The following is a 13236-nucleotide window of genomic DNA, read 5'->3' on the forward strand; positions in this document are numbered from 1 at the left end:
ACCACTGAGTTACCCTAGTGTATCAGTCCATTTCTGTTGCTTATTATGGAAAAAAAATGCTTGGAACTGCATTATAATAAAACAAAATTTATTGCTTATAGTTTGAGAGGCTGAGAAGTCCAAAGTCCAGGGAAAACATCTGGTAAAGACCTTGGTGGTGGCGACAGTGACCCAGTGATCTCCCATGGCAGAAAATGGCAGAGTAGAGAGAGCTCCTGGTGCACTCTACTTCTTAAAGCCCTCAGAACCATGCCCATGACCACCATTTTTAATCCATTCACTAGGCATCGTCCTCAGAATCTAATCCCTTCTTTAAAGGCCGGCCTTTCAATTACCATAATAGGATTTCCCATTCTCAACAGTTACAGTGGGAATTAAGCTTCTAATATATGGACTTTGGGGGGCACAATTCAATCAATTCACAGCACCTAGCTTCTGAATCTTCCCAACAGAGTCCCTAGTCATCATGGAGCAGAGAAGAGCCATCCCTATCATGCCTTGTCCCAATTAGTGACCCATGTAAAGTGTGAGAGATAAAGTTGTTTTAAACAACTTTTCTAAACCACATTTTAAGGTAATTTATTATACTATTATAGCTGCATTCTTTCTCTGGGCACCTGTCTCTGTGCTGACAATTGTTCTTAGCATATATTACTTTTAAGGGAAAGCCTTTATTTGTGAATGATAAGGCGTTTAGAAAAAAGCAAAGTATGAGCAATTTTTGATTATTGATTGTAACGAGAATGCAAAGCATACATTTGAAATCTATAGTTATCCTAAAAATCTTCACTCTTTCATTACAACCATGTCCCTGAACAAAACTCTTACCAAAGCTGCTGATTGTCTGAATCATCAATTCATTTATCAGATTTTCTCCTTACCCACTTTGTGGTGCAGATGTAGCCAAGTAATAAATTGGCCAAAAGTCAGACAGTATAAGAAAATAATGAGAGAAGCAACCTGCAGAATCCACTAACTGAGTATCATTCCTGAATAACAGAGCTAAAGCTCTCTAAAGCTCTACATACAGAGGCATTCTCAGCTTAGATGACAAACTGTGGATCTCTAATAAAGTCTTAGAGGATTCTGTGAAAGGTCTATTCTTTAGAATACTATTTCTGCTTTTTTTTTTATAGTCCAAAATGACCACTCTACCCCCACTGTCCATGACATACCCAAAGCTTACGGCCTTAGCCAGACAGAAGCTGCCATGCTCCCCCAGAAAAATTCCAAGGTACGTGCCCCTGATTTTCTTTTCCTACAGAATGAATTGTCTGCAGTAAAAAGTGTCAATAGTATATCTCAGAAAGAAAAATTGTTTAAAGAGAAAACTATATTGCTATAATGAGAATATTCAAATTTGCTTTTTCAAAAGAATTGATGAACCTTAATCAAGTACTATGAATATATTTACCAAGCTAGCACTCATTTGATCATTTTATTTCCTATTGCAATTATGTCATGGTTCTTATGGCGTTTTGGAGGTAAGTTTCCATTATTAAGTGTGTGTGGAGAATAGAAAGCAGAAGTTTAGGAATGAAAGGTATACGGCTTTTACTTCACAAGGTCCCAAGTGTTGGCTTCTGTTCTGGAGGAAGGAGGGTACAGAATTACTACTAAGGTAGATTGGCAGCCATGAATTAGCTTCTGAAATGAAGCTGGGGCCTGGAAATGCATAATCAAACTGCTGCTGCCCGTGAACAGCTGCTGAGCTACTGGAGTTGTCACTGAGAAAATGCAGGACAGAGAACTCGATGCATTTTGTCATTATTATGAATATTAACTGAGATGGTGCTATTTTGAAATTGCCATTTGTAATTTTATTGACTTTTAGTAATACCAATATTATCTATCAATATAAATAATTTTCGTATGTAGATTTGATTGTTTTCTTTGCATGCATACTTTGCAATTCCTGCAAGGCATAATGATCAAAGTATTATGAGACCTCTTTGTTCTCATAAGTCGGAAGTCATTTTTAGTATTTCTGGGAAAGACCAAAGCCCCTGAACCAAAATAAATACATTTGGATAAACTAACATAAAAGTTCTTTTAAAATGGCAAATGAGAATTTTCTTTTGCTGTAGCTGAGAAATCTTTCAATAGCTGCATAATTCGTGTATGCGTGTGCATATATATATATGTTCTTATTTTCCATTTTACTTTGAATAATGTGAAATATTTACAGTCTGAAAAACAACTTCTTCTTGTCCTTTTTAATGATTGAGATTACATTTTCTTTTCAAGGTGAGCAAAAACACAGCTCAGTCTCACATTCCTAAGATGGATTCCACAGAAAACTTTTTCTGGTATTCATTTTATTGAACAAAAACATTTTTATCATAACCATTAAAGGCAAAGTTTGTATAAACATTCTTTAATAGCTTCTGAATAAAACACAGATATTTGTTTAGTTCCATAGCCCCATGGTCATGAGAGCTGACAGCATGCTTGTTTTTAAAGGTGCAAGGACGTGTAATGAATGAACACACTGCAAGTACAGTGTAATGTATTTCTCAGCAAAGTCTTCTTAAAATTGTTTGGCACATTGCACCTTTAATAACAATTTGAGTTTTATGTGTGATTAAAAAAAGAGTAAACAGTATTTTAGGGAAAAATTTAGTAATGTTTGGAACAAATAAATTTTACACATTGGTATCACATAAGTGTTCTTGGTTCAAGATTCTGTGTCAAACAAAATATGTCTTCAGCAGTTGGAAAGTTACACTGTGAAACAAGGTGAGCAAATGGAAGACTTTATCAGCTTTGAGGAGAAAACTCCATTTATTTAAGAATGTAGATTATTTCAATGTGTTGGTGTTTTATTTGCTTACACACTGGGTTTAAGATTCTTCTCTTTTTCCATTCAGGAAAATTAAAATTTTGAAATTATTAATCAGCAACCTAACTCTGTAGCTATTGCAGAACATTTATTAAATATGATGTTATACTCTGAATATTTCTGTTCTCCTGGTGGCGTTTTATATGTTTGGTAGCTTTTCAACTTGATAAAGCAGTGCTTTATTATTTCTTTCCATTTCATTTAGGTCTCAATTGATCAAAGAAAAAGATGACATAGATCATTATCTGGAGGCAAATTTCAAAGGATTGTCAAAAGAGGAGGTTGCTGCGTAAGTATAACCTTTTAAAGGTACTTTAATATAAAGTTTGTTTCTTTTGTCTTGATTCTTTATTGAAATTTCAATTTTCCTGTGCAGTATACTTTTTCATTGGAACATGGCATTTAAAAATTAAAGTTCATATTAAATAGTGATAAGTCATGTCTATTGATCTTAGACATATCAAAGTCTTTAATTTTATGGCTCTCAAAATTCTCTTATTTACCAAGTTATTATACTATTGCATTTGCAATATTTAGTCTGTGCCATTAATTGCTTATTAACCTCCACATTAAGATTTGTTGCCTACATGAGGGAGAAAGAAATTTTAAGAAAATGATTAATCTATCTTTTTTTTCCTGGTGATTAAAAAACAAACAAAAAAACCTTTACCAATGTATCTTCTTTTCCCTCAAAAAACTCATGAAAAGAATCAATGGATTATAATTTATTGGTTAATCTAAAAATAATCCTAAATTGTCTGGATTTGTTTTTTAAATGAGCAATAAATTTTGTCATTTTATCACTAGTTAGAATCTAATTTATGGGATGAATAAAAGCAGTATAAAAATCCATGTAGTGAGAAGTGAATAGAAACCTAGAATAATAGCTAAACAGGTTTAGTATTTCTTACCTATAGATTTAGCAACTCTGTTATCCTCAGATCTTTAGAGATAAGTATTGAAAAATGAAAGTCTTATAAATACACATGCATCTTATGAAATTTATTAAATATTTCAATTAAAATATTTTATTCAACAACTGTTTATGTAAAAATTCTATTAGTATTGCCTAATGCTGTGTGATTCTACCAAAGGACTGTTCCTAATCATATTTTTGTATAGCTTTCATATATTCTGAAATTCTAAGTCTCTTGATATATTTCACTTTATCAGATATTATCTTTGTCAATTTGCATATAACATGAAAAATCAAAGTAGTTCATTCTCTCAATAGCTACTTTATAGAAAGACAAAATTTTATGGTAACTGTACTCACTGCCACAGAGCTCTATAGAATGCTCTATAGAATCTGGGACCTTCAGTTAAATGCTATTGATTGTTACATGATTAATTTTTCGTGGCAACCTGTTGGATAAAATTAAAGGTCAATATTGTATGATAGTACAGTTATTTCTTAAAAGATAAATACATATGAGTGATATTTGCATTCTGATTTAAATATAATGATATCTAAAGAGCTTTAATTGGCTTAAGAATTAAATCAGAAATTAAACCTATTCTTTACATATTCAAACTAGAAATCCATATACTAAAAATCTACTGACACCTGAGCCTTCAGTGCAGACAAAAAAAAATTTTATCTGAGACAGTGCAAAATAGATGATGATATTATTGAATATTTCCTTAATAATATTATTTTTACACTAAGGATATTATCAAATTAATTTCATATTCATCATTATGCTATAGAAAACAGTAGCACCAGGTAATTCTCAGTCCTTGCTATTACATTCTCCTTAAAGCTTCCTGCACTTGAATAGTTTCTTAGACCAAAGCCCTTTTTGTAAGATAGTGGATGCAAATCATCAGTATGAACATAGCTTCTGCACAGCTCACTATCATGCTTTTGATTGCTACACATTCTAAACCTCTCTCTAGACAAGCTAATTGAATAGCATATAAAGGAGAAAATTGATGCACGAGTTCAGCATCTTCCAGCAATGCCCAGCAGATGCCATGAAGAATTATGCATATTCTGTTAGCCAAGGAATTACTACATAAAACTTTTTATTAACCATTCAACTCTAAAAAGATAAATTGATCAACAAGAATTTACTATTTGATATATATTACAGGTACTTATTTGATATATAATACTAGGTTTTTCACAGTGGAGAAGACAATGATATTTTATTATAAACTACTTGGCCCCATCTTGGAATCTTAACTTCTATTTGAGGCAGTAAGACAGGAGACAAATATGGACTGAGTGAGTGCTGGTTGTACTGTGAGGTGTAACCTGGAGGTTGAGAGGAAATCAGAGAAGACTAAGATGGGAAAATGGAACTAGTCAAGGAAGACAGATTTTGAGTTTGGCTCCCTGTCTGGTAGCATTATAAAATGATCTAACTGGTATGTCATAGATCTTAAGTATATAAGGATGTAATGGGGAGAAGTTGAAAAATCAAATTTTCAATATCTAAGATATATTCTCAGATCCTTCTTTCTACTGCCTTATTCTTCTTTAAAATGGTAATAAATGCGTTTATATATTTTCATTAATGTAATTAATGTACATTTGCCTTGATATCTCATAATATGCATACACTCTTTTTCTAGTCCCCAGATAACCCCTTGTCATCTACCCCCAAATATACCAACCTACTTATATATAAATTCACACGCTGTGACTTTCCTCCTATTGCGATGGGGGAAGAGTGCTTGCTCCTGTCTAAGGACAGCCCCTCCACTTGTGCTCTGCATCCCATCCCCGCTCGCCTGCTCCAAGACTTTCTCCTGCAGTTAAACACCTTTTCCTCCTACACTGTCAATTTCTCCTTTTCCATTGGATCGATATCACTAGTATTCATGTTTACTTTACTATTTCCCTTGACTTCTTATCCCCCTCCAGGTTCTACCCCATTTTTTTCTATTCTTCTCAGAAAGCAGAAGCACTGTCTCAATATTTTCACATCCCTTTCTTGCCTCAGTTGACTCTAACTAGGTTTCCAGACCTAGTACTCACTGAAATCTCTGTTTATGGTCACCAACGACCTCATCTAATGGTCATGTTTCTGTCCTCATCTTGCTTGATGTTTTCACAGCATTTGATAGAGTCAAACACTCTCTCCTTTTTGAATATTCTGCATTGTAGCTTCCAGAACACTATGTTCTATGGTTTTCCTCCAAACTGTACTGCCTCAGCCTCCTTTGCTGGCTGGCTTTCTCTTTTCAAATTCTCTGTGGTAAGGAGCCCAAGGGCTGGATCCTAGGCCATTGTATTAGTGCGTTTTGTGTTGCTATAACAGAATACCTGAGACTGGGTAATTTATAAAGAAGATATTTGGCTCACGATTCTGGGACAGCTGCATCTGGCACGGGCCTCAGGCTGCTTCTACTCATGGTGGAAAGTGACAGGCAGCCAGTGGGTACAAGCAGATCACATGGTGAGAGGGAGGGAGCAAGGGGGAGAGAGAGAGAGAGAGAGAGAGAGAGAGAGAGAGAGAGAGAGAGAGAGAGGCCAGGGTCTTTTAAACAACCAGCTTCTGTCATGGGAGCTAATAGAGTGAGAACTCACTACCCCTACCCACCAGGGAGAGCATTCATCCATTCATGAGGGATCTGCCCCCATAACTCAAACAGCTCCCAATGCTGCCATATTGGGGATCAGATTTCCACATGAGTTATGGGGGGACAACACATCCAAACTCTATTGACCCTCTATTTAGCTACACTCTCTACCTTGTAAGACTGGATCCAGTCTTATAGCATTAAAAATTAACAATAATTTGATGACCACCAGATTATAAATCCAGCACTGATCTCTCCATCAAGCTCCAGATTTTTATATTCAAGGATTTTTACATCCTTGACACTTCTTCCTGGATACATAACAGACATTCCAAGGTTAATATAACCTAAAATTGGACTCTTGCTTCACCCCTACTCCTCTCCCACCCCCTCACCCCAGTATTCCTCCTAAGTCTTTCCCCAATTCATGACCTTCTTTCTCATTCTCCCCAGCACCCCCTCCTCCCAGTTTGGCCTTATTGCTGACATTCCTTGTCATACAGGTGTCACCTTGAATGTGACCTCCCCAGTGAGCCATTCCCTGATCTCATAATAAAATGTAAATGAGTAATTGAGCAGGACAAGCTAAAAGTAGTTGTTACTGGAATGGCCAAGTCCACCTGATGGGGGTTAATTTTACTTTGGAATGGGTAGAGTAGTGCAAAGGGGCAAAGGGCTTCCAGGTTTTGTATCATCTACACTTACAGAAGGAATTTTAGAATGTATGCTTCATTACTTTTTAAGTGACTAGATTATTGCTATGCTTTGTATTTACATTCTGTATTTGACACTGATGATTTGACTCTTAGATAAGTCTTCAAATGGTTCATTGATATGATCTAACTTATCTTTAACAACTAAAGAAAGTTACGTCAGAAGTGTTTCTGTACTTTGGGTTTTTAACTCTATATAAGAATGTATTATTGTTTTTTGAAAGGAGTTAAAATATCACTTATTATCATATCATAATTGCTTTGAGTAGCTAAGTAATAAAGGTGTCATTTATAGATTCAGATAAAAATTTCTTGGGGGCAAGTTTTACAGCTCTAGCTCTGTATATGAAGATACAAATAAAATCATCTAGGGACATAGAATGTTAATTTGTTCAATATTATTTTCTGCTTCAGATATCAAGTTTTATTATATGGAAAAATAGATTTGGTTCAGAATTGAGCACATCTCTAAGATATTCTTTCTTTCAGGATATTTTACTTTCAACATCATCAATTGATGTTTATTTCATGTCACTTTGTCAGTTATCTCAGTGGCAATTCGAACTATCAGTTACCATGTTCAGCAAGTTTGGGCTGTAAAGAAACAAAGAACCACTTAATTTCATATTTTTTAAAGGCTTTTTCTCCTACCTCATATTGAATTGTATTATACTTACTCACATAAAGTAAATTAGCATTTTGCCAGTCTAGGTTTTCATCTTGAATTTCAAAATTTTCTTCCAAACGTGCATTTACGAACTACAAATATACTTGCTATATGGAAATTGAGCACCTGGATTTACACAATGGCCAAGCACTCTAGATATCTGTAACGAGGTAAAGACGTTTATTCAGGGTAATATTTCATAACAACAGGATGGGAAATTAAACCTCTTCAGGTGTGCTATTCCTCTGCTTCATTCATTTTTGTTTACTTTTGAAGGATTTTGTGAAATCATGCTGTTTTCTTTTCAAGCCATTTTTTTCTTTTGTAAAGTAATAAATTCTCTACAGAGATTTGCAAATTAAACTTTTTGAAGAAGCCAATTTTCAAGTAAATGATTACCTAACTAATATCAGGATTAGACAGAGATGGGGGGAAAGAGAAGGAGAAGAAGCAGTCCTTCTTTCCTTCTAGGTAGCAAAATGGATATTTATATCTTCTTCCTGATTCAAGAAAAAGAGGATTTGCAGTGTTTCGAAGTAGAGAGACAAGATTTTACTTTCTCATGAACACACACACACACACACACACACACAATGCAGACATGAACAGAGGAGCACTGCTATTTCTTTTTTTAAAAATTCTGGCATGGTCTTCTACATCAGAAGCCTATGCCTACCTTTTCCAGTTTAATCCCTTCCATTCCCACTTTGAAATTTATTCTTTGCAAAAGTAATAATAACGGTTATCTGTTGAGCACTCACCATGTTTCAGATACTATTTTAATTGCCTCATATGTATTAATTCACTTAATCCTAGAAACATTTTTGTTAGTTTCATGTATAGCTAAGACTTGAAGCACAGAGATATTAAATAACTTATCCAAGGTCACACAGATACTAAGTAAAGAGCTGTCTAGGCAGTCTGGCTCTGGAGCCCACCTCTTGAACCATTATAGCATTCTGCCTCTGAAATTACTCAGGTCTTCATTAAACTATGTTCTTTCTCATTTCTCATTCTTAGTGGATTGCCATTCTCTTGGCCTAAAATGCTTTTTCCCCTTTCTATTTCATGTCTAATTCTTACTCATCCTTAAATGGCTCATCTATATCAGGTGACCTTGCTACTATCCTGTAATACTCAATACTTCTCCCATCATGGCACTTATCGCATTACGTTGTCACTGATAGTTTATTGTTTCCTTTTCTAGACTATAAGCTTCAAGAGAGCATGGGCCATGGCTGCTTTGCTCATATGTGTATCCTTGGTACTCAGACAGTGCTTAGCTCACAGGTGTTGGTGGATCAATGAACGAGTGCCTGTGATCTTTTACAAGCACCCATAGCCTTGTACATGTGCTCTGCTTGGACTGTCCTCCTTTTTCCCTCATGCATAGTGTATTTGGTAAGCTTTTATTTACCTTTCCACCTCAGCTTAACTGTCTTACAGCCTCCTTTGATCTGTGCTCACCCACATGGTAAAGTTCAGAGCTCCTGTTTGAACTCTCTTAATAGCCATTGACCATCACGTACAGGTGCATCATTTCCCTGTCTTTGTTAATGCTTAACATGGTATAGATTGTGATCCATTCATTGATAGTGGTTGTGACCCATCAGTTTGAGGATCATGGCCAGCATTTTAGAAATGAAAAGAGAGTGTAGTAAAATAGAAAAGAAAAGAGTTGCATTGCATAGAATGAGGCAGAATATTGGGAGACTTTCAGGTATAATGGAATAGAGCGTGAATTTTAAAACCAGATTCCCTGGACTCAAATCCCAGCTTTACACTCACTAACAAACTAAGTGGTTGACTTTGGCTAAGTTACATAACCTTCCTGTACCTCACTTTCCTCATCTGAAAAAATAGGATACAGGAACAGTCTCATAGAATGGTCATGAGGATTAATTGAGTTAATATTTATAAAGAGAGTGAAACATTTTACATACTAGTGCTTTTAAACTTTTGGTTCATATGTTTACATATATAGTAGTCGCCTCTTATCTGCAGGGGATACATTCTAAGACCCCCAGTGGATGCCTGAAACTGTGGATAGTACCAAACCCTATATACGCTATGAGTTTTCCTTATTAAGTCAAGAACTTTCAACTTTTCACTTAAATGAAGCACTTTATGGCATCTCATTAGCATATCTGAATTGCTAGCATTACTACTCTTGTGTTTTGGGATCGTTATTAAGTAAAATAAGGGTTATTTGAATACAAGCATTGCAATATCATGACAGTCTATCTGATAACCGAGAGGGCTACTAAGTGACTAAGGGGCAGGGAGCATCTACAGTGTGGGTGGATACGGTGGACAAAGGATGGCTCATGTCCCAGGTGAGAAGGAATGGATGATGTGAGATTTCATCATGCTGTTCAGAATGGCACACAATTGAAAAATTATAAATTGTTTATTTCTGGAATTTTTCCATTTAATATTTCGGACCATGATTAATAGTGGATAACTGAAACTGTAGAAAGTGAAGCTGTGGATGGGGGGGCTACTGTATTACGTGCACATGTACATGCAGTGAATCACAGTGTGAATGTCTTTCTTACTGTGAGTTGCCATAAGGAATTGACTCTGATCTAGACTGGGAGTCTTTGAAAACAGGGATTGTGTTTTATTCACCTTTAAGAATCTTCTGACTTACATAAAGTAACACTTTAAAAAGAAAATTATTCTTTTTCTAGAATGGATTGAAGAAACTTAAAGTTAACATTTTCTATTATACAACTGTCAGATTATAACTAGAAAATGAAAGTCAAATAAAGAAGTATGTAAATATGCTCTCCAGTGTAGTTACTACACAGGGAATGTTGTTTCACTCTAAACTTCTGGGCAGACTGGGCAAAAAGGGAGATGTGATGGACTATATAATTATTACCTGATAAAAGGACACATGTCAGTTTTTCAGGAGAAACAAGCTTTTTCTTTATAATAAATTCCAAAAGAAAGTTATCAAATGAACTTACACAAGAAAAATGGAAGAATTTTGCACACCTAATGAACAATAAAGTGCTTATTTAGACAGCTTGTCATAAATATTACATCTTTTGGCTGAGTTTTGTTTCAAGCAAGATAGTAACAGGTAAAATATATTAAAATGATTACTCCATGCTAGTCTTTGTTTTAAGTGATCCTCATGACAATCCTATGAACAGTAACCCTTGTTATTACTCCCAGACACCAAGGCATAGAGAGGTTAAGTAATTTGACCAAAGTAATTTATTGTTAGGAAGAAACAGAAACAATGAGGTAGGAAAAAAATGGGGGAGGTACTCATAGAGGAAAGAATAGATAATCTAGAAAGAAAATGGATGATATACATTAGAGATCAAATTTCTGGACTTGTCCTGAATTTTCAGGACTAACCTGGATCCAAAAGCTTCCTCCAAGTTCATCTCTCTTAGGAACCAACTGTTCTACAATTCTGATTCAGATTTCTATGAAATTCCCTTACTTAAGTTTGTTCAAAACAACCTCTTATCCTACAACTGAAGAATACAAAGAAATGCATTGTTGACCAAGAGAAGTATTGTCTTAAAAGTGAATTTGGCTAAAGGTATTTTTTACTTCATGATCAAGAAAAAGATGGATGGCTAAGCCCATTTCCTTCCTATATTTGGAATGACCACAGGGAAGTAAAAAGGATAAGAAATTCTTACTGTGATGAGAAAAGGGGGTAGAAAAATTAGAGAGCTCAAGATTTTCAGAAATATGTTTCTGGAAGCAGTTGGAATATTACTGAAGATAAAAAAAAGTAACATTTCATAATTATAAAAGGAGTTAGTTCATCAAGTTGATATAATCCTAAATGTTTGTGCTCCTAATGACAGAACTTCCAAATACATCAAATAACTGATAAAAAGAAGAGGAGAAACAGACAGGTCCACAATTACAGTTGGAAATTCCAACAACCTCTTTCTCAATAATTGATAGAAGAATCAGTAAGAATATAGAAGCCTTGAACAACACTATCAATCACCTTAAATAACTGACATCTGCAAAATATTCCACCAAACAATAGCAAAACACACATTATTTTAAAGTGTGCATGGAACATTTATCAAAGTAGATGATATTCTGAGCCATAAAACAAATTTTAATATACTTAAAGAATTTAAATTCTAAAAATTGTGTTCTCTTACAACAGTGGAATTAAATTAGACATAACAGCAGAAATATCTCTGGAAACCACCCTCCAAATTTGGAAGCTAGGTAACATACTTCTAAATAACCCATGGATCAAAGAAGAAATCATAAGGAAAATTAGAAAATATTTAAACTAAATGAAAAAAGAAAACATGGCATATCAAAATTTGGGGGATGCAGTTAAAGCAGTGCTTAAAGGGAAATTTATAGCATTAAAGCTTGTACTAGAAAAACAGAAATGTCTAAAATCAGTGCCCTCAGCTTTCATTTAAAAGAAACTAGAAAAAGAAAGCCAATTCAATCCAAAGTTAGCAGGGAGAAAGAAATAGTAAAGTGAGATCAGAAAATAGAAAAACAATAGAAAAAATCAATCAAACTAAAAACTGGTTCTTTGAAAAGATCAATACAATATATCAACCTTTAGTCATACTGATCAGGGAAAAAGAGAAGATACAATTTACCGTTTTCAGAGATGAAAGAGTGGACACATTACTACAGATTATGCAAATATTAAAATGCTATTAGAAAATAAAATTTATGCTTATAAATCCAACAACTTAGATGAAATAGTTAAATTTTTTGAAAGGCACTGCCAAAGCTCCCTTGGTGTATTAATTTCTGTTGATTATAACAGAATACCTGAAACTGGGTTATTTATAAAGAAAAGAAATTTATTTCTCACAATTTGGAGGCTGGGAAGTCCAAAGTTGAGAGGGCATAACTGGCAAAGGCCCACTTCTTGGTGAGAACTCTTAGCGGAGTTCTGAGGTGGCACAGAAAATCACATAGTGAGGGCTGAGCAAGAGCGTATCCAGAGCTCATTCATGTGCTCTCCTTATAAAGCCACCAGTCTACTCCCTGATAACCCATTAAACCATTAACCCATTAATCCATGAATATATTATCCATTCATAAGGACAGAGTCCTCACAATCCAATTACCTCCCAAAGGCCCCACCTTTCAAATACTGTAGTCTGATTTCCCACTTGCTTAACACTATTGCAATGGGGATCAAGCTGCAGTGAGTTTTGGGTGAACATTCAAACCATTGCACTTGCTATCCAAGGAAAATTGGTTCTGGAACCTCTGAGGATACCTGAATCTGTGGATGCTCAAGTCCCACAGTTGGCCCTGAGAAACCTATGGATACCAAATGTCAGCCCTCCTTATTTGTGGGTTCTGCATCCCATGAATACTGTATTTCCAGTCTGAAGTTGGTTGAATCCATGAACACAGAACTCATGAACACGGAGGGCCAGCTATCTATACGTCTTCCTTCCTTCCTTCCTTCCTTCCTTCCTTCCTTCCTTCCTTCCTTCCTTCCTTCC

The 13236-nt window shown here is 35.1% G+C and overlaps 1 protein-coding gene across 1 annotated transcript in view; it reads left to right on the forward strand.

Moving 5' to 3' along the window:
• Window positions 1-498: 498 nt before the first annotated feature.
• Window positions 499-13236, forward strand: part of LOC103606051 (tetratricopeptide repeat protein 29-like) — a gene marked incomplete at its 3' end in the record, with an annotated part of 93637 nt that continues 80899 nt past the window's right edge. Inside the window, exons 1-3 of the mRNA XM_008590648.1 lie at window positions 499-574; window positions 1137-1234; window positions 3048-3131. Of these exons, the coding sequence (XP_008588870.1) occupies window positions 1143-1234; window positions 3048-3131 (176 nt within the window). The remainder of the gene's footprint in view (window positions 575-1136; window positions 1235-3047; window positions 3132-13236) is intronic.

This window comes from Galeopterus variegatus, unplaced genomic scaffold (assembly GCF_000696425.1).
Source record: "Galeopterus variegatus unplaced genomic scaffold, G_variegatus-3.0.2 Scaffold6247, whole genome shotgun sequence".
NCBI lineage: Eukaryota > Metazoa > Chordata > Mammalia > Dermoptera > Cynocephalidae > Galeopterus > Galeopterus variegatus.